The sequence below is a fragment of the Anthonomus grandis genome, chromosome 4 (assembly GCF_022605725.1).
Source record: "Anthonomus grandis grandis chromosome 4, icAntGran1.3, whole genome shotgun sequence".
Classification (NCBI taxonomy): Eukaryota; Metazoa; Arthropoda; class Insecta; order Coleoptera; family Curculionidae; genus Anthonomus; species Anthonomus grandis.
Genome location: NC_065549.1, coordinates 11,056,704 through 11,079,345, shown reverse-complemented (window position 1 = coordinate 11,079,345; position 22,642 = coordinate 11,056,704). Strand labels below are relative to the sequence as shown.

At 32.4% G+C, this 22,642-nt stretch overlaps 1 protein-coding gene and 1 long non-coding RNA gene across 2 annotated transcripts in view; both read right to left on the bottom strand.

The window, feature by feature from the left end:
• LOC126735716 (nuclear anchorage protein 1-like) overlaps positions 1-22,642 on the bottom strand; it is a 178,206-nt gene continuing 155,564 nt past the window's right edge. The window contains exons 55-63 of the mRNA XM_050439795.1: positions 18,868-19,164; positions 9,240-9,430; positions 9,079-9,182; positions 8,826-9,026; positions 8,629-8,769; positions 8,417-8,569; positions 8,237-8,357; positions 4,523-5,207; positions 1-845 (exon numbers count right to left, since the gene is read on the bottom strand). Coding sequence (XP_050295752.1) covers positions 295-845; positions 4,523-5,207; positions 8,237-8,357; positions 8,417-8,569; positions 8,629-8,769; positions 8,826-9,026; positions 9,079-9,182; positions 9,240-9,430; positions 18,868-19,164 — 2,444 coding nt within the window. The 3' untranslated portion in view covers positions 1-294. The remainder of the gene's footprint in view (positions 846-4,522; positions 5,208-8,236; positions 8,358-8,416; positions 8,570-8,628; positions 8,770-8,825; positions 9,027-9,078; positions 9,183-9,239; positions 9,431-18,867; positions 19,165-22,642) is intronic.
• Positions 14,523-16,574, bottom strand: LOC126735737 (uncharacterized). The gene is made up of 2 exons (XR_007660497.1): positions 14,704-16,574; positions 14,523-14,642 (listed from the first exon to the last, which is right to left on the bottom strand). It is a non-coding gene; the product is annotated as an uncharacterized LOC126735737 (long non-coding RNA).

The following is a 22,642-nucleotide window of genomic DNA, read 5'->3' as shown; positions in this document are numbered from 1 at the left end:
TTAATAAAATAATATTTTATTATCAATTCTAAATAACCACATAAATATTTATGCTCACAGGATAGGCTTAAAAGGATACATATCATGTATACATTTATAATTATTTTTACATATAATAATAATTTAATAAAATACAATCAAAGGTAACACAAAAATAATAAGGATATTTTCAGGTAATATACAACAAATAATATTCACAACAAATCATAATATAGTAACTGGGATGATGTATTAGGTCTATAAGCTACAATAATTTAGTCTTTTTGAGGTTAAAAAGTTAACAAGTCGTATTTATTAAGTTTTAGGACTATTCCAGAAAGCTGCGACTTTCTGGAAACCCTCATTGTTACCTCTTAGTCTGGGTTTGGGTGATCTTAAATGGTCTCCATTTTTATGGTCTAAATTCGGCTTCACTCTGTGTATCTGCATATTACATTTTTCCTTATTTATAACTGCTTGGGTTTTTCTTAGTAGGCTTGGAGATGGACTTCTGTACCTTACTGTAGGAGTGGCTGTAACGAACAGTTTGTCATCGACCTGATCGGATTTTTCCAGTTTTTGTACGAGTCGATCTATTTTGGATACTCTGGTGGTTGGTGAGGTTTTTTCAATGGTGATTTTGGGAGAGTCTGGAGTTTTTCCATTTTTTAGGTTTTTGGACTGTACAGGGGAGGATTGGTAGGTTTTCCGAATGAGGTCCGGAGAATTTGTCAGGAGAATAATCGGAGATGTAATTTTTTCTGGCTCTGTTCGTTGGCTGTCGAATTTCTTTATCACCTCCTGTACAGTGCGTGAGGAGTAGATTGGTAGACGTTTTAGGCTCTCTGACGGTTGGGGCGGTTTGTCTGGAAAAAACAAAAGATTAATTCAATTTTATTTCAGTTAATTTATTCCCTTCTAGAAGATTCCCACTCAAGTGATATTTTAAAAATTTTCCGAATTTATGAACTCTCTGCTGGGGCGCCTAACTGATGAAAGAAAATAGTAATAATAACTGATAGAAATACTTTAAAAAGTAACTTTTTCTGGAAAATCGCACAAAAAACATACTGTATAAAGTTCACTAGGTCTAAAATGGCGGATGAACGCCATATTGAAAAATTTGAAATTAAAATAATGATCTTACAATATCTTATTATTAAAATACAATGATACTAATGATAGTTTCAATTTTAAAAACTATAATTTTTTAAGAAAATCTGATACGAAAAAAAGAATACCGTCAAGTGGGGAAACATTAACCCTTTGCGGACAACTTTGGCCCACATTAAGAAAAAAGATTATTTTAAAAATTGCGCCAAAAAAGTAAATACCAACTCTATTGTGTAAACTCCAGTCGATAGAGGGCGTTTTTGTACTTTCATTAACAGCCGCGCGACGGCGACCGCATGTTTTTCAGTCGAAAGGTGATCTTGAGGCCGACAGGTCGATTTTTATTCAATAACTTACGCATTAAAACTTTAATCGGCACCAATTGTTAGGATAGTTCTAGTATCTCGGTAAGTATATTGGCTTTATAGTTGACTATAAAATAGAGCGTAACATATTTTTTAGTTATATTATTAACTCTCCTTTTGTTGTTGTCCTGGATAATATGATTTAGGGTAACTTTGGCCCATGTTTAGGGGTAACATTGGCCCGCGGGCCAGTGTTATCTCAACAACTAGCAACAAATATTTTACATATTTTTTTTCAGGAAGGTTAGTAATGCCTCGACACTCAAAAAAACGTTATACATCTGAAAAACTGGAAGAATGCTTACAAAAGATAAGATCAGGTCGAATGTCTCAATGAATTGCTGCCGCAACTTATGGGATTCCTAGATCTACAATCAAAAATAAATTAAAGGGCAAACACTCCAAAACTATTAGCCGATCTCCAGTCTTTTCAGATGCGTAGAAATGAAAAAAAGAAGAAAATGCTTTTGAACAACATCTTATCAAGTTAGCAGATTTCGGTGTTCCTGTAGTTGCAACAGACTTTCGGGTGGCTGTTAAAGCTTACTTAGACAAAAAAGGATCCCGTATTTCATTGTTCAAAGATATCTGCCTGGATATGAGTGGACAAAATCTTACTTGCTGCGTCATAAAAACTTATCCCAACGAATTAGTTCCTATATAAAGAGAGTTCGAGCAGAAGTTTTTGAAGCGGCATTGAATGACTATATGGAAAACTTGGCAGTTGCTTTAGAAAACATTCCACCTCTCGAATATGGAATTACGATGAGACCAATCTTAGTGACGACCCAGGAAACAAAAAAGTCATTTTTTAAAAGAGGGGCTAAGTATCTTGAAAAAATATGCAATTTTAGCAAAAATGCCACTTCTGTTGTTTTGTGGCAATGCAGAAGGAAAATGCCTTGCTCCTTATGTTGTATACAAGGCCGAGCATCTCTGGACTACTTGGACAGAAAATGGCCCCCCAAGAAGTCGCTACAACCGCTCCAAGAGTGGGTGGTTTGACGGACCTACATTTGAAGATTGGTCTGAATATCATTTTCTTCCAAAAGTGAGAAACGAATATGGACCTGTTCTTTTATTAGGTGACAACCTCTCGTCGCATATTAGCGAAAGGGTTAAGAATAAATATAAGATTCGTACGTTTGCCGCCAAACACAATTTATCTCACCCAACCATTGGATGTGGCATTTTTTGCCCCACTAAAAAGAGCTTGGCGAAATATTTTAACCAAGTGGAAAGAATCAAAACCTGATTCCCGAAGGGAATACTTGAGTATTCCCAAGGATTTGTTTCCACCCTTACTTAAAGAACTAATTCAAAATCTAGAAATAGATAAAAGCCAGAATATAATTTCTGGTTTTAAAAAATGTGGGATTTATCCTTTAAAGAAGCAAATGTTACTTGATCGCCTACCAAAAAACTTGACTGAAGTGAATAAAAACATGATGGGTTGGGTTGGGTTGGGTTGGGTTCAGCTTTTTTGGAACAGATAGAGGCAAAACGTGCAGAATATTTGGAAACTGAAAATAGGACCAAGCAAAGAAGAATAAAATTGCAGGTTCCTGCTGGGAAAAGCATAAGTTCGAGTGACCTAATAAGCCCAGATACCAAGCCTAAATCTTCAAAACAAAAATCCGCTAAGCCAAGACGAAATTTTTCTTCAAGCTCTTCTCAGAGCTCTTTAAACGAAAATGATTTAGAATCTGATAATCTAAGCGATTCATTTTCTGATTTGATTGAAGACGAGAATAATGAGGTTGTTCAAATTCCTGATATTGAGAGACCAAGTCGTGCTAATTTAAAAATAGGCGATTTTGTGTTGGTAACGTTTAATGCCAACCAATATCCTGGAAAAATTATCAAGATTTCAGAAGAAGGACCTAGAGTAGATTGTATGAAAAAAGGAATTAAATTTTGAGGTGGCCAGAAAAAAAGCACGAATTTTTGTACAGTTGGGAAGACGTCATTATGAAAATTAACGAGCCAAAACTGGTATCTAAGAGAAATCAGTACAAAGTTTCAGAAATTGACAATTTTGTTGACAAATAAGTGTAATTTTTAATATAGATGTAGGATATTTTTGCAAAGCATTAGGATAAAGTGTTTTTGATATTTTGTCTCTGGTTATATCATAATATCAAATGTGTTGATTATTTGCAATAAATTTCATTAAAATAATTTTTTTGTTGTAAATTTTGCATTTTTTCTGTTTATTATCTGTTTGAAAAACCGCCAGTACTTTTTCTTAAGCTTTTATTTACCTAAAATCAATTTAACCTCCTACGTTTCAGTGTAGCATTAACCCAAGACCTAATTAACATGCACGGGACAAAGTTCCCCCATTTCAAGGTAACTTTGGCCAACTTGAAAAAAAAATTTTTTTTTTGATAAGCAATTTATTATACATGCAGACTGAAGTACAAAATCTATGGGAACATCCATTATGATGCATAAATAAAAATTACATACCATAGAGTTTAACAAGTATTTTATTATAAGCCTAATAGTAAAAAAAAATCGGCCAATGTTTCCCCATTTTACGGTACTTTGCGATTCCCACATAATGGCGGAAAGCCAAAATTACGATTCTAGTTTTACAAATTACTCCAATAATTGATTTAAAAATGACAGTTTAAAAATTCAAAATGGAAAAAACCTTAATGAAAAGTCTTGTGATATAATCGAAATATTATGCATAATCGAAAATTAACCATTTTCACAAAAATATGACAGTTTTAAATTATAGCAATCGTCATTTTGACGTAAAAATGACAATGACGATATTTTTAAATGGCAGATGAGGGCCATATTGTAAAAAAAAATTATAGAAAGAAAGATACGATACATGGTTTAAAAATAGAAAACGTTGACATTAAATTGACTGTTTCAATTCGAAATGGCGGATCGACGCCTTATTCGTTGTAAGACTGAAATGGAAAAATAGTTTTGCAATACAACGCATGTTTCGATACAATAATGAGTAAAATGTTGTCATTATTACATCAAAACATGCTTTACTTATTAAAAGCAACATTTATGCAAACAAAAAAAAACAAACTCACTCTTAACAGTAGCAACATTCGCATTAAAGCTCTCAATCTTACTCTCGAGCCTCCCAGAGATCTTCTTGCCTCCTCCACCAGTACTGAGATCCGACTCCGTGCTTCCCTTACTCACGTCGCTCTCCTCACTACTCCCCCTAAAATTATCCCGGAACGGTCTCAGATTTATCGTCGTAGATGAGACGTAGTGATGCGCCTCCTTGTACTCTCCCTCCTCGTTAATCGGAAACTTTTTACCCAATAAAGGAGTCGAGTTACAACTATTGGAAGTCATGTGAGTCTGCGTCGAACAATCGCTAATACCGCTATCGCTTCTCTCGCTACAAGCGCGCGTTCTCACTTCTTTTTTGGTTCTGCTTTCGCTCCGTGGAAGTTGAGTGAGGATGTCGTCTGTCGTGTCCGGATCTACAGAATTGGATGTTTCCGACTGTTTCTCTTCTTCTTCACATACGGTTTCTTTTTGGCGTTGCTCGTCACTCTCGTCAAATGAGTCGGTGATGATCCTGCTGATGTTCACGCTCTCGACTTTTCTGATCAGTTTGTCCTCATCTACGCTACCCATTCGGGGCATAAGGGTGCCAGAGATGGATGTTCTTGGAGTGGTGGGGTTGGAATTGGCGCTGTTTCGTCTGCTCGCGGATAGTGTTGCCATTCTGCCCAGGGCGCGTATGGCGTTTCCAGTTTTCTATGTTAGGAAGCGAAAAATAACACACATGCGTGGTTAGGAAAATGAGTAAAAATGTGCAGAAAATACCAACGGTGTAATTTTGCAGACGACTGTGCAATTTTGATTGAAGATTAGTCGAGGTATAGTATTGAGATAAGATGGAAGAAGCAAACCAGAAGGAAAAAGCAAAACAGAAGTTCAAAAACACTAGTAGTGAAAGTCAATTATTTTCAAAAAGTTTTTATTATCGAAGTTTTTCAGTGGAAATAAGTGGTTGATGAATGAAAATTTGAAAAACAGTCAAAAAGATTTTTCGGATTATAAAAATAAATCTGCAAATATTTCATTTTGGAAAATTTGTAAAGGAAATGAAATTTAAGGTTATGGAGGAGAAATGTCCTTCAGAATAAAAAAAAACATACAAAGTTTTGCTCTATAAGGATTATTCAAAGGGCATATTTTGATTTCTACAATATTTTAATACTAAAACCTGAAGTATACCAAATACAAAAAATATGCCTTATGTTTTCATCTAATGAAGATAGTCAAAGAAGTTACAAAAATCAATAAATTGTTATTGATTTTTATTAATTGTTAAATTGTTAAAGACACAGTGATATACACAGTAAAAAAGTTTATATTACATTTTACGTGAGTCGTGAACCGATTTAAAATATATAAAATATTGCGAAAAAAAATCTAAAAGTAATTAGGAAACACAGACAAAAATTGCATAAAGCTTTTACAAATTTCTTAAAACTTTGAGGAACATTCTCTGGATATTTAGATTTTCAAGAAATTTTTAAGGAAAAGTAAAGTAACCTAACTTTACTCCAAAAATGACTTAAAACGCAAATGAATAGAATAAAACCTTCCAGAGCATGTCACAAGTGTTATAGTGAAACTACTGAAAGTTTGCGTTTTTTAAAGCGAAAAAATTCTGCTCCAAACATGACTTAAAATGCAAAAGAATTAGTTAAATTCTGAACTGGAAAAATTTTTACTAACATTATCGAGACTTGACAAGTTTTTTGGTGAATGAAGTATTGGAAACTCTAGAATCAGGACGTGATGGTAATAAACAAAAACAAAATTAGGTAGATACGTAGGTAATACATCAAAATGAAATTTAAATAGTATTATGAAGAACAACATAATATAAAAAAGCATATTGATTAAAACCTGCCCTTCGCTAATTTCTTGTATACAACCAAAAAAGAGCTTGATCTAGAAATAAACGGAAATGTAACTAGAGGCACGTAGAATTGGGATAATAATACCAAAAATCAAATTAAAGTATACATATTAATAAAGAAAAAGATGGATGGAAAATGGAAGAAAGATGGAAATGTTCAATCGTACTACTACTGTGAAGTGTTTATATCGTTCGGCATCTTATACACTGCTCTACCGAGTACAACACCCTGCCAGGTACGTACATACGTGGTCTATAGACAATTCCGAATTTCAATATCGAAAGAATTGTGACACCCATGTTCTACGTTATGGTTCTAAGAAATTTCGATACAGCAAGTAGTTACCAAATTTTGCACCAAAAAGTAATTAAAATGCAAAACAGATTTGATGAAATTTTTGCGGACATTTTCGAAAATTTTATTGACTATAAACTTTCGAAAATTATTTCGAAAAGTTTTTTGATAAAAATTATTAGAAATTCTATAAACAGGGCATGCATTTATGAAAAAAAGCAAAATTTCTAGAAAATCTTTTTAAACCAGGTAAAGTGAGTAAATTGTGCATCAAAAATTAATTAAAATTTAAAAAAAGTGGATAAAACTTTGGCGGAAATTAAAAGGATTTCAAATCTTTAGAACAAGAGGAGAAATGCCTCCAAGTATCTAAGAGACCCAAAAAAATATTTATAGTTGACGTCATGGAAAATGACACTGAATACCTGCAAAGCACAACAAATTATTCCAAGTTCCTGGGGAAAATGTAAAATTGTTTCAAGTCCCTGGAAATTATAGAAAATGAGTCTAAAAGAGTTATAGAAAATGAGTCACCACTTTTCAAGACAGAGTTTTTTATTTTAACTGCTTGTTTTATTTTAACTAAGCCTTAAAAAAGCTCAACAGATCCCAAACAATTCCCAATGTCAAAAGTTTCCTGATAGGCAAGTCAAGATCAAACTTATTAAAGGCTTTGGTAAAATCGGTATAAATTAAATCAACAACCTGCCACCTATTCTCCAAAGCCTCCAATAAAGCCTGTTCATAAGACAACAGGTTGGTAATAGTGGATCAACCCTTCATGAAACCACCTACTCTAACATGCGTAAACAGTGGTGCAACTCTATCAACCACCAATGCCTCATTTTGAAGATTAATGATGTCTTATATATAAGGCAATAATTCTCAGCATTTCCATCTTTGGAAATTGGAGTTACATTCCTCTATTTAATAATCGATTAAAAATATTGCATTAGAATTTGACAAGTACAAATTTACTTGACCGCAAGATAACCACAGTGATGTCATCTGGGCCAGGATCAACATACGGATTTAACTCATTTAACCTATTAAAGACATCAGTAATAGAAATATGGAGTACACCCACATTTACGGACTTTTTACGAGAGATATAGTGATAAGTATAGAAAATTAGTATTTAAAATGCAAGAAAATAAAATAAAAGCTTAGAATATCATCAATTGCGAAATTTACAAGTGTCTTCTGAAAATGTGGAATCAAAGTAACCAAACCTTTTGTCAAAAAAATTACTTAAAACCTGCAGTAAACACAGGGATTTTTCATAAATTTTTTGGCAATATTTACAGGAGTTAATCGATAGATTATTATAAGAAAAAATATATATTGTAGAGTACAGGGAGTCAAAATTAAATAAAAAACCAAAATAAGAACATTATAGAGACTAAGTTTTGCAAAATCACATTTTATATATCAGCAGTAAATTTTGCAATACTCTGCATGACTTCCTCTAGACCGAATGTTTTTTCTGCACACTCTTTCACAATATTCACTCATAAAAACTTAAAACAAAACGCAAATGTTAAACTGCTGCCTTACCTGCCACTTTCGCCTAATAATGAACTTTTTCAACTTATCCGTGGACAAAACGACCGTTTCCTGATGATTATCTGGATCCAACCAGACGTGCCTCAGACATTGATCTGCTGGTATTCTGTCCCTATTATAAAAAATCGAGATTTGAATCTTCTTTAGCAAGTTTTCTCATTATTTACTTACTCTTTTCTTTTCACTAAAAGTGCACTGATAAAATCCCTGGCGTCTTGAGAAACTGTATTAAAAGCCTCATCTTCAAAATCGTAGTCGGCCCTAGTGATATTTGCAAAAGTTTCCGAATCCGTATCGCCCATAAAAGGAGAAAGCCCAGAAAGTCTAAAAGATATTAAAAATTACATAAAATCCTGTATATATAAAACGTATGAAGTACTCACAGTACATAACAAATTACTCCTAAAGACCACATGTCTGATTGCACACCAATCGGCTCATAATTGATTATTTCTGGAGGGATAAACTCTGGAGTACCAAATAAAACTCGTACCGGGACATCTGGATGGATTTTCTGAGCCAGCCTGCAAAAAAAATTTTTTTTTGCTATCCAGAGCCTTTGAAATGTCGATAGGTTTACCCAAAGTCAATAATTTTAATTTCGTGTGACGTCCTGGTGTGGCACATAATATTCTCAGGTTTTAAGTCTAAATGGACGATGTTCTGTGAGTGCATGTAGGCCACCCCTTCACAAATTTGCCTCATAAAGAGGATACAGTCTTTTTCTGTAAGGGTAAAATCATCTGCCACCACCCTCTCAAATAGTTCACCCCCAGAAATACTGAAAATACCATGAATTATTACGGTTTAAGTAACATAGAGTTATAACTTACTATTCCATGACCATGACCATCTCTTTTGGATGCTCAAAGGCCGCGGCCAGTTGAAGAAGCTTTTGGTGCCTAAGGAGATTCATAATGTCTATTTCGTCTTGTACCTAAAAATTATTTTTTATTAGCAATAAGGTGTTAAATATCAAGAGGGGTTTTCTTACTTTATCTTTGTCTTTTTGGGTTCTACACTTAATAAACTTGGCGGCTAATTTTTGATTCGTGGATTTATCGATCACTTTATGTACCACACCGAAACGGCCTTTGCCCAGTTCTTCTTGGACTTCGTAGCGCGATTTGAATTCTGGTCCAGGTTCTGGAACGACCAGGCGGTGCTCGAACGATGAAGATTCGTCTGGAAAAATTGAATATTTTTTTAGGAAGGTTAGGAGATTTATTAATTGAACTTTTTCACTTTTTTTCTATATAATTTTTTATTTTCATACTCCTGTATGATGAATTTTTGAACGTGTATTTTTTGTGCACAGTTTTTTAGGTTACATGGAATGAAGACCATTTTATTATCATACTTTGTGATAACCCAGACAGAGATATAAGCACGGAGACTTAACTTTTCTACTTTTCTTCTATATCACCTTTTCATTTCATTTGCAGGGTTTCACTGACAAAAGTCCGGACTGCTACTTCAGGGGTGTGTCATACGTTATTATAATACCATTTATTTTAATATAAGAGTTTTTTTTCCTAAACCGTCTCCAAAGGAAGAGATTTAACCATTAAGAACCATTTAAAGACGGCGCTGGCAAAGTGATTTTTTGCTCTTTATTTGTTGAATCAACTGTCGCAAAATCATGAAATTTGGCAAACGACAAAATAATTAAGTGGCATTAGATCTTATTCTCATAAAGAAAAATCTGAAAATTACCAGTGTACCGTTTTCGAGTAAAGAGCGTTTGAAGAAAATGTGTCAAGTGTATAAAATTTGAATAATTGGTCAGAAAAAATAACTTGGCCTTGAGGAAAATTTCAAAATGCCTGTCCTGTTTCATCAAAACGCATTTAGTTCAAATTGAAAAGTTACTTTAATTACATTAGATTTATTTTACAAATTTTTAATTTACTGTTAAATACTCTAAATGTTTCGTGAGCAGCGGCTTGTCCGCGTACATGAAAATAAATATTCAAAGTGACTGCCACCTGCGTCAATGCACTTAACCACCCGTTTTCTAAGGGACCTCCATAGAAAGAGACCTCCTTTTGCAAATACCATAATGTTGCGAATCTGACTAAATCCATTTTCAATTCAATTAAGTAATTTGTTTTAAATGACCCCGTAAATGAAACTCCAATGAATTTGGAATGGAAAGTTCTGATTTTCTACCCACTTCTTCAATAACCAATTGCAAAATGCTATCTATTATTGGAGAGTAGTCCACAGAAAGCAAACCTTGAACTCTTTGGTAATGATAGCGATAAAACGTATTTATTTACTTTCTGGTTGATTAGAGATAAATAGATGGCTTATGTGTTAAAAAACAACAAAAAAATATGTAGCTCAAAATCGTGGTTTAAAAAATTGTAGTTTAATTATCTGAAATTAAATAAAAATCGTGTTTCAAATAAACTTAGCCACCCAAAAATTTACAAAAAAAAAGCGCATAAATTGCCTGAAATATCAAAAAATCACCATTTAATTACATGAAAAATACGCCAAGACCAGCCTAAAATACAAAAAAAGAATAATTTTTTGGGTAAACTGCCTGGAATAAAATGGTTTATTCACCTGAAGTTCCTAAAGGGACGAACTTGGGCCAATTGGCTGAAATAGAAAAACGATGGTTCAAAAATGTTTACTTAAAATAAGATAAATATATGGTTTTGCTGTACGAAATTAACAAAAAAATAACGTACGTAAGGTAACCAGTTGGAATAAAAACTGTAGTTCCACTGTCTGAAATTCAAGAAAAAATCGTGACTTAATTACATTAAAAGAGTAGAGATTTAACCGCATAAGATTTAATTATATAAAAAGAAATATTTAATTTAATTGCCTGAAATAAAAAAAAAATAGTTCAACTACCTGAGAAACAAATAATCAGAATATTTCTGGTGAAAAAAACCATAAAAATAATGAAATGAATGTGAAATGATGAAGAAACCTTGATGAAATGAAATGAAAAAATTCCCTATACGTCATTAGCCAAAAATCTTGGTTTAATATTTGACACGAATTTATCAGATTTTTTATGTGATTTGTCTCTTTTGCTGTAATTTAAAAATCGGTAATATTACCGGTAATATTACGGTAATATTGGTAATTTATTTAAAAAAAACAGCTTTTTAACTAATACTAGTTATTTTAATTCAAAACTGTAAAAACATTAGGAAACACAAAAAAAACGAGTCAGAATGAACTACGTAATAGAGTGGATAATGGTAAATCATCCTCATCATCCCCAACCTCTTCGTCTGATTCTTCTTTCTCCTTGGTTAATTCAGTCAAGTCTATAATTTCGAAACCGAGATCTTCTTTTTCAATTTTTTTCCTCAGAATCCTCAGTAGCTTTTTCTCTTCTTGAATGATCTTCGTTTAGTAAATTATAATTATGGGCAATATAGGTTAGTTTTCCGGCTCTTTCCACGGTAAGCCTGTTCACCGCCAATTTTAAAGAGATGTATTGCCCCGTTTTGTTTAACTGGATTTTTTCAAACCTTGCATGTAAAATCTGCGAATTTTTCAACTCTGATACAATTGAAATTATGTTCGTTTTAAAATTGGCAAAATGGTCTAATTTCATGAAGTCTTCAACCAGAAGGTTTAGACCGTGACAAATACAACCATAATTAGTTATGTAATTGTACTTGCTGCTAGCTATTTCAACAGCCTTTTTTATGTTAGCTCCGTTGTCAGTGACAATAGCCAAAAAATTTGAAATCCAATTCTTCCAATACTTTTTCAATTTCTGAGGTCAAAAATGTTGCTAAATGTCTGTTATCTTCGGTATGGATTGATTTATAAAATACCGGAAGAGGCGTATTAATAACAAAATTGGATATAGAGTCATTTCTACAATTTGACCAACCATCCATTATTTGTAAGCTTAAGATAGGTGCTTCACTAATTTTTGAAAAAAGTGCAGCTTGTACTCTAGTGTACTCGGATTCGAGTAGTGGATTTGACAACTGATAATGAGAAGGCGATTTATATGCGCATCTCATTGTTTTGAACACATCTAACCATACTTTTTTTGTTGTCATATCTAATGGGGCTCCTGAGACATAAATAGCCCTTGCCAGTATTTCATCAATCTTGTTGTTTTCTTGAGAGGATATGTTATCAATATACGAAGAAATTGTACCCTGTGATGCTTAATAATTGCTTAGAAATTGTTACCGGTCTTGCAGTAATATTACGTAATATTACCAAAATTACCGGTAATGTTACCTCGGTAATATTACCCTTTACATCACTACTTGAATTGAACTACTTGATTTTGAAAAGCTGCCATTTTGCTATAGGTAGAAGTAATGATATTTTATATTCTAGGACCATGAGACCTTTCAAACGATGTACCGCATGAGCTCCTTTTCTATTTAATTTAATTTTTCAAAATGGCGTCCCGCCGCCATTTTGCAGTTTTGCAAAATGAGCTGGGGACCAAAAAGTAGTATTTGGGCAATTAATTTATTTATGTAATTATTTTATTTAATTATGTGTGCCAAATTTTTATATGAACGCATTCAAAAGATAAGAGGAAGGGAGAATCCTGTATAAATTAATAAGAGATTAGTTTTAAATTTATGTTTATAGGGTTTAGAAAATTTTATTGTTTTATATATTATCTGTTTAATATTTTAATTTTTTAAGTTATTTTTACTATATTTTGATTACATAATTTATAAAAACAAGCTAAATTATTTAAAAGAATGATCTTAGCCTCGACTTTAATTTTGATAATATTAAATATTATTCAGGAGTTTTATTTTTAGTCTCCTGTTCATTCCTAAAATCTTATTAATGGAAATTAAATTAAAAAACTTTTTTTTTTAAATTTTGAAACGTTTGATTTGCCTTCGTTTTCTTAAATTTTTGTTTTAGACAATTCATTTACGAAAAAATAGGTTTTCTTGGAATAATAATTTTTAAATTTATGATTATATGTATAAACTCAAAAAAATATAAAAAACATTTATTCGTAAATTAAACACTAATAAGAAATCTTAAACTGATATCCCAGGAATGTTTAACGGAAACAGCCTTATAATACACTTATAATGAGACCTTAATAGGAAATTGCTGGAATATCTTAGATATTACCAGGGTTGAGGTTAGGTTACGTCCCAAAATCATTATATTGACGTTACATTTACGTAATTCTTACGTTAATTTACACACAAAAAAATACACATATACCAAACTATATAGATTTCAACTTAGACTTGTTAGACTGTCATATACCATCAGAATGATCCATCATAACTAATAATAACTAACTGGCACTGATATTTTTTAACTTAATGGTCTTAATTTTAACCTTTTACACTGGTATAACATTACTAAGTAAATATATTTTCTCAGCATAGCACACCTTAACAAAAATTTGTATGCTTAAATAGAAACAAGTCATTATATTATTAGGGAGCTATAGCATAACATACGACAATATCAAACAATATTTTTTGAATTCTAACGATGGTCATTATAGAATAATGAAAACAATGAATCATTGTACTAAAGCCAGTGAATCACTATATAAATTAAATTAATAAAAGTCACATAACAATTTTCTTGCTTTTACCACTGAATAAATTTACGGTATTTTACAACATCACCTTATTACCTTGTTAGGTACAATACAAAGATAATAAAATGTAGTACAATACCACCATAAATTGGTTTTTTTTTAATCATAAGTATTTTAATGAACTATTGTTAGCAGGGGCTTTTTTTGGCTGTCGTCCCATATATTGTTATGTTAAATGAATGATTACGATTCATTAATGTTAACAAATTGTTTTTTATACAAGAAAATCATTTTGGTAGTTGTTAAATTAATTAGTTCGTTTTGTATGCTGGTATGTACAAGCTCCGTAAATAAATCCTTTTTTTAGTGCAAGAGTTACAAAAGTTGTAATTTTATGGAGATATTGGGTTCAAATCCTGTTAAATTTAATTCTTTAAATTTTAAAAGTTTGCTTTATTATTAATTCCTTAATATATTCCGTTCTTTTTATGTTACTATTTAGGTTACTGGTGCCCTAAAATATTTCAGAAATGTTTCCAAATTAAAAATTAAAGACTTACTTAATTTAACCCTTTGAGGCCGGATTTATTATTTTTTAACTTTTGGTGAAAATTTTTGTTTTGCTCAATTAATTAAAGATTATTTAGTATGTTTTTAATATTAAATCTTTTTTTTTGCATATGAGTTAGTTACAATGAGGTGTGCTCACTGTAAGGACACTAGACAGATAAACAAAAAGAATTGGCAAAAACTAACTTTTTATTGCTATATAGAAAAATATATTGATTATAAAAAATTTATTTGGTATGATATTGAGGGAAACAGTTTTTCTTTTCTAAAAGGCACATGGCAACATCACACCTAAAAAAATAACAATAATTAACTATGTTTATTTATTTATCAATGTAATATCAACAGCTACCTTGTACAAAAAGCACATCTTCCAGGTTCCCACATGCCAGAGGCAGGTACAAGAGTCGTACCGAATTTCGTATGGTACAGTACGTTGCTGATGGCCGACCCCTTTTCGGTAAACCTTGTTCAGCTCCCACAAGTCCTAGGCCCACTGAAAGTCGAAAAAGTTTTAGCGAAAGTTGCGCATTGGAATCCATTCTTTTTTGATACAATATGAATGCATTTACTAAGGATAAATCTATGAAATAGAAAAAAATTCTATGCCACCACTTTTTCGACTTTCGGTCAACCTCATAAAGAGTTTTTAGCATGCCCGTCTTATCCACGTATCCCATATGCGTATTATATTTCTTTACTAGTTCAGGACAAGTAACATCTTCGGCGGAACCATCTTTTTTTTGCGGGAAACCCACTGATTTTTGCATGGATCCAGATAATTAGTTAAAAAATGGACTGGCCTATTATCCATCCATTTCAAAAATGTCAACCCATCAGTGCTAACTCTCCAATCGAATTCACCCCTTGTTAACTGCTTGTCATCTAGTAGATCTGTTGGTAGATTCTTTCGATCTTTTCTGACGGTACCGCAAGCGTAAATCAACTCAGTTTGCAGTTGTTTTTGCAGCTCGACCGAATTAAAATAATTGTCAAAATATATTTCGTACCCTGTTCCAACTAAGTCTCTCGTAAGGTCTCTAACAACTCTACCACCAAGAGACTTTTCGGTCATTTGACCTATATTACCAGTGTAAATCTGAAGTTGACATACGTATCCTGAATTTTCATGGAATGGAACGAATCCAAACTTTATAGCCACGTTTTACTGGTTTCTTTGGCATATACTGTTTTAGGGAGCTTCGTCCTTTGAATCGGATCATCGACTCGTCAATAGCTTGATGTTGACTTGGTTCAAAGCATTTTTATATGTATCAGATAATACTTCTAACAAAGGCGGTAATTTGTAAAGCTTATCAAAGTTTTGGTGATCACGGCCAGGCTGTACAGAGTTGTCGTTTAGGTGCAGGTTGACTAACATCCATGAAAACCTGTCTCTTGACATTATTGAACTTATGAATGGATCTCTCATTTCCAATCGTGAGGACCAGTAATCCTTGTAGCTGGGTAGCTTTTTTATGCCCATTAACAAATTTATTGCAATAAAACCCTTTATTTCCTTTACATTAGCAGGCGTAAATGCATGACTATTACCTCCGTTTCTTTGCAAGGCATATAAGTTAGTTTGAAAAGCTATGTGGTCTAACAAATGCTCAGGGAATATATGCAAAAACATGTCGGTAGGAGTTTCTATATCGGTGGGAATGTTTGGTCCTATTTCTTCTCCAAATTCTTTAAAATTTCGAACACAGTGTGAGTGGGAGTTAGTCCATATAGTTTTTTTGCGATTTTCCTGGGCTCGTATGAGTGACAAAAATAGCTCAGCCTCACTGCTCCATTCGGCTAAGGCAGCATCAGTGTCTTGGGACAAAGTATCATTCCCAAATATAATAGGCATATTTTCTATGTCATACAAATCAATTGCTGGCGACGCCGCTGCCGTTGGGCCTACTATTTCTGCGTCCCCTTTAATCTCATCTTCACTAACATCTCCTAACTTGCTAATGTTGTCACAAGGAATTTCTTCCAAATAATCATACAGGTCATTGGAGTTGAGATTTATAAGCTTGTTATAAAATTTATCTGTAAATAAAAATAAAATCCTATAAAAAACCGTTAAAAAAATACTCATGAAATTTTGAGAAAATTATTTGCCTAAGAGACTGGTGTCACCGCCCTGAGCACACCATATATTTTTTATAAAACTGATACCTTTTTCTCAAAATTGCATTAATAGCGATAACATAAATATCATCCTAGATATTTTATTTCTAATATAAAAGCAAATCTTACCACCCATGGTCCCAAAAACTGCTCTAACAACCAAAAAACAGGGAAACTTGTTACCACAACAATACCACGTGCGAACATTAATACGCAAACTGTCCAAATAATACTCGACTCTTATTGGCGCTTAAATTTAGAGGAGCGACACGCTTCCGCATACGTCATCAATGATATCTTCGCTGTAAGCACACCAGGACCGTCAGCAAAAATTAATTTGTAAGTGTCCTCACCGCAGGCACACTAGCACACAAAGGGTTAAAAAAAAGTTAAGAAAAACTTAATAGTTTCTCCTCATTATTATTTGGAAATCCAGAAATAATAAGACAATAATATAAAGTATTTAATTTTTTGTAAAGAAAAAATAAAAAGTTCAATTTATTTTATATATTAAAGATAATGGATAGAAATTATATTATTTTAAAAAAACTCGGGATTTTTAGGAACAAATTCTTTAAAAATTCGAATCTGAAAACCGACCAAAAAAAATCTTCATAAGAACAATTTACAGAATTCAAAAGTTGATTGTTTTTAATGGAATAGAAGTATGAAACTTCTTTCGTACAAATGAATAAATTTCGAACTAAAAATCAACGAAAAAAACAGAATCCTCATAAGAAAATTTTTGAAACAGTTCAAACATTAATTTTCTTTAAATAGATAAGATAATGGATAAAAGTGTCAAGGTACAAAACGTCATTTTCCTTATGATTTGAATGAAATTTTAAAAAAACTTTCATGTTTTCCTAAACATATCTAAAAAATTTTCGAAAATCTAAAAAAAAAATCTTTATTTTGGAAAATTTCTAAAAAGTAGAAGAATTATTTTTTTTTAATAGAATGACGTATAATGGATCAAAATGTTAAGGTAAAAAACTTAATTTTCCTTAGGGAGAAATTAAAAAAAAAATAATGAAATATTAATCTTTATTTAGCAAAAGCTACATGTGTAATACGCTATAATGGATCAAAGTGTTAGGTAGAGGTAAAAAAAGGAATTTTTCGAAAATTCGAATTTTCGAAATATTAATCAGCATCTAATTTCAATTTTTAACAGCAAAAGAAACTTTATTAGAAAATTTTTTGATGGGATAATAAGGGATACCAGATCAATGAATTAAGGTAAAAAACTAAATTTCCTTTTTAAAATTTAAAGAAAAATTACATTTTAATTTTTTCCCAAATTCTTCCGAAAGTTTCCAGGATATTTAAAATATTCCTAAGGAAATTTTTTAAAAACTTTTCCAAATTTAATATTTTTTTAGGATTTAATTGAAGAATTCCATTAGAATTTGATAAAAAATAGCAACAAAAAAGGTTCCATGGATATTTTTTTAAACTTCTACTAAAACTTCATTATTTTAAAGTAAGTAAAAATTTCTAGAATGTTTAATACATATTTCTGGAAGAACTTTTCAGAATGTACTAATTTTTTTAACTGGGGACATCGACATATCCGAAATATTCTTCTTATATACCATTCAAATTTCTACTGTTACGACATAAATGGTACATGGCTGTCATCTTGGAATTGAATCGAGGTTTTAAATAGGACATACCTGAGAGGCTTCGGAAAACTAAAATAATTAAAAAAGTAGCTTTTTGGCATTTATCAAAATTAAATTATCAGTGTCATATATTTGCAGATTTTGGGAAAAAAAATCAAAAATTAAAAACATTTCCAAAATTTTTCGGTTATAGTCCTGCTTAAACTTAGCGTTTTAGTCCAAAAGAATGTTTCTAACAACCTGCATCAGGTATCAGATCGCCTTTAATTTTTTACCCCTATAAATGAAGGTGTTAAATGGGACACACCTGAAAGATTTCCAAGATCTTGGATAATCAAAAACAAATTTGTGTTTTTGACCAATTTCAAAATTTAATTTGAATGAATTTTATCTATTGTCATGTTTAGAGATTTTGGAATTTTCTGCTGAAGTTCTGCTGAAGCATAAACGTTTAGGACTGAAAGAATATTTCTAGAATAACTATTAAAAAACGTTTCTAGAATGTCATTTTAGAATATTATAGGAATGTTCTTAATTAAAAAAAAATATTTCAAATGTCAAGGCTTTCTTATCTATTCCAAAAAAAAAAATTGGCATCTATTAATACGAGACTTAAACTTCACATTATTCAGTACCATTGAATACCAGTGTCAGTAGATGTTTCCATAATTAAACAATTGCCGAAACGTTTCACTATCATTGTCAATATCAACTGCATGAATCTGAATAAAAAAATAAACTCTAAAAATTAAAAAAATACTTACTATGCTCCTCCAACTGGACAATATCCGATTCCACACTAGGCCTACTGAGCCCGTGCACATTAAAAGCTCTCACCCTGAAGACGTACCGTCCACCAGGTTGTAACCCTACAATAACATGGCTCAGGTAAATGCAATCATCCACCACAGTAGACCAGATGTCGCTGCCGAACATGGAGTACTCCACCGCGTATCCGAGTACCTTTTTACCCCCGTCATAAGGAGAACTACTCCACGCCACTGTTACTGTGTCCGTGTAGGTTGTAATGGTCGGCGTACCGCTTGGAGGATCTGGTGGACCTAAAAAGAATTTTATATTAGTTTTATAGGTTCTAACGGTTGATCGAGAATGGTTCTCGACCAAAAAATTACCGTTAGGCCTTTACCCCAGAATGTGGGACTATTGCACTGCAAAATAGTGACACGTTTGAGCTCCCAAATTATAATTCTCTGATTAAAATTCCCCAATTAAAACATTCACATGAGTTGGCTTAAATTGGGTTGAATTGGATTGGTGGAGAGTCTTTCCGTTAGGGATTTTTTTTGACAGGAATGCAAACATGCAACCGATAGATTTGCATTTATCATTATTTTTGGTATTCTACACATAGATTGGGAATAGAATTCTCAACAAAATTTCACCCTTTTACGGTTACGTCAGAAAGTAGGACATGGTCATTGCAACTGAGATAACGGAACAGAAGGTTGATGGTAAGTAATGGTACGCAGTTTCTATTGGATTAAGTATTCTGAAGTTATTGTGCGACGTCAAGGTGATATTAGCAAACCCTTATTTTAGACCTAGGGGATCCGAGTTGTTTAGAGGTCGGCAAAGGTCTTAAACAGTTGATTTTAAAAAGAAAAGTTCAAATAACCTTAAATTCACTATTTTTCTGTCCATTATTGTGGGTAATTCTAGGCTAGGCCAGATCGTTTTAGCTTGGAAAGACTCAGAACTTTAAATCTCCAAAGCTAGTCTAGATCAGGTTTAGCTCAAGAAGACATTTTAAAACAATTGCTGGTTTCTCTATATAAATAAACAATATTATTTATGAAAGGGTATCAGCAGATGGGTAATTTTTTTCAGTGCAGAAGAGTCTTGCCGTGCATTTTAATGAAAAAAAAGCTTTAAAAATTGAAACCATTTTTGCGCCCACTGAATTGGGAGAGAACGAAATATGGAAAAATAGTTCTTAATGAAGCAACCTTAAATCTGACTGGAAATCTGACTTCTATGCATTGTATTAAGACAAAATGCAAAATGAATATTATTTTATTTAAAAATAATATATTTTTTTTAACGTGAGTTAGATGTAAACCAGAAAATTACACCTAACAATGAAGGACATTGATTTAACGTTAGAATTTTACTCATGAATTACATCGTCATTGTTTGGTGATATAAATTGTGAACAGATGTTGTACTTGAGTTTTAAAGCAAATAGCTAATTGTCAAACAAATTTATGTTAAAATTAACGTTCAATAAAGTCAAATTTAGGTAAATCAGGAAATTTTACGGAAAAACATGAAAATGTATAAATTTAATATGAATATTGGGGAATAATGACTTCACTTACAGTATCGGACAAAATTAGAGAGACTTCTCTATTTGCCAACTCCAATTTTTTGTACTTGAAATAAAATTAATATTTGTTAAGCAGTGTATACCGGAGTTGACAAGAATTCTATTATCAACAATTCATTTTTGTAGCTCATGTTTACATTTATTTAAAGAATGTTTTTAATATTGATAAAAAATTACTGCGACAGAATTAAAGAGACTCATTTTGTATTTAGTTTCGCTGAAGTCGCGATTAGTTTAATTTCTGTTTATTAGTTTGAGAATATCATTAGCAATGCCTCGTGGTAAACATTATTCCATAGACCTAAAAGAAAAAATTATAGAAGCCTATAATTTTTTCTTTATGTCGCTCACAAAAATTAATAAAAGAGCAATTCAACGTCAGTAAACAAATGGTTTCCAGAACAATAAAAAATTATCAGCTCCGTGGAAGCGTGACAAACCTTAAAAGAGGTGGCCGCAAGAGAAAAACCTCAGTACTGCTGGACAGGAGAATTAAACGACTAAGTCAGAATAATCCGCGTCTATCTTCAACACAGATTTTGGCTGAATTGGAGGCGCCTGGGGTTTCATCCAGGACTGTGCAGCGGCGATTAGTGGAGGCGGGGTTCCTGGAAGGAGACCAGCAAAAAAACCCCTATCAAAAAAAATCTATCTATCAAAAAAAAATGTAGCTGCTAGAATGTTATTTGCAACACGTCACCGTTACTGGACAGCTAAGGACTGGAATAAGGTTTTGTTTAGTGACGAGTCTAAATATAATATTTTTGGAAGTGATGGAGCGCAGTTCGTACATCGCCCAGCAAACAAAAGGCTTGATCCAAAATATGTTTCTGGTACTGTGAAGCACGGAGGTGTCAATTTAATGGTTTGGGGTTGTTTTTCGGGTTATGGAATGGGTCCTATCCACAAAATTGAGGGCACTATGGATAGATTTATGTATGGGACTATACTGGAAGATGTAATGTTGCCTTACGCCGAATGGGAAATGCCGCTAAGATTGACGTTCCAACACGATAACGACCCCAAACATACGGCCAAACTTGTGAAGGAATGGTTTTTGGCTAACAAAATTCAAGTTTTAAAATGGCCACCGCAATCGCCGGACTTGAACCCAATTGAAAATCTTTGGAGATTATAGAGAAAAAGATTCGCACTAAAAACATCGGGAATCGTGCTCAATTATTTAAAGAAATCGAGAATGCCTGGAAATCAATGGATCCGGCTGTAATTTCGAATCTCATTGGATCGATGCCGAATAGATGTGAAAAAGTTATCCAGAATAAAGGGTACCGGACAAAGTATTAGGTTAGTTTCATTAGTATAGGGTACAAATGTACTTTAAGGATAAGTCTCTCTAATTTTGTCGCACAGAATTTTTTGCATTTTTTAATTTTTCCTAATAAATCTTGAGAAATGTTTTTTTTTTAAATTTATTTTAGTGCCTTTTTAAACTACTTCAAAACATAACATCCTTTAGCACAAAAAGAGGAATTTAATCATTTTTATCTTACATAAAAGACGTAAGTAGTCGAGTCTCTCTAATTTTGTCCGATACTGTATGTGATAACTAATTTAAAACTACTTGAATGATTCATTCGTCAATACCAATCTACTTTTAGTTACAACTTATGGAATTTCTTCAAGTACGGCAATATTGCAAATTATTTTGTTTTTGCCTTGCAAAGTTTCAATATTCTGAAGATAAAGTCATTTTGTGGTATTTTTTTCGACTTTTTGCACAAAATAACAATTTAATAATAATAATCCAGAGGTAACCTAGTCCACTTGCGAGACAAGTCATTGTCAGTCTGTCACTGAGCTCAAACATCGAACATGCAGTCATGTATACAAGCAAAGCTAAAAAAGCTGGAGACAAAAGACTATACAGGGACAATATGCTGAATAAATGTCCTACCAACCTATAGACTAAGGTCTTTTAATGTATTTCCTTCAAAAGGTTAACTTACATCTAGAAACGAAAGGTCTTATCCTCGCTATACGCGATAAAATTATTAGAACAAAAAACTACGAAAGACATGTGCTCAAAGTTAACAACAAATGCAGAAAGTGCAACACAGTAGGAGAAACAATAGAGTACTGACAGATATCCGAAGAAGAAAAGAATACTAGAATATAAGTACTTATCTTCTACAGTTATAGAGAATCACCAGTTTACACTATATTGTGCTAGA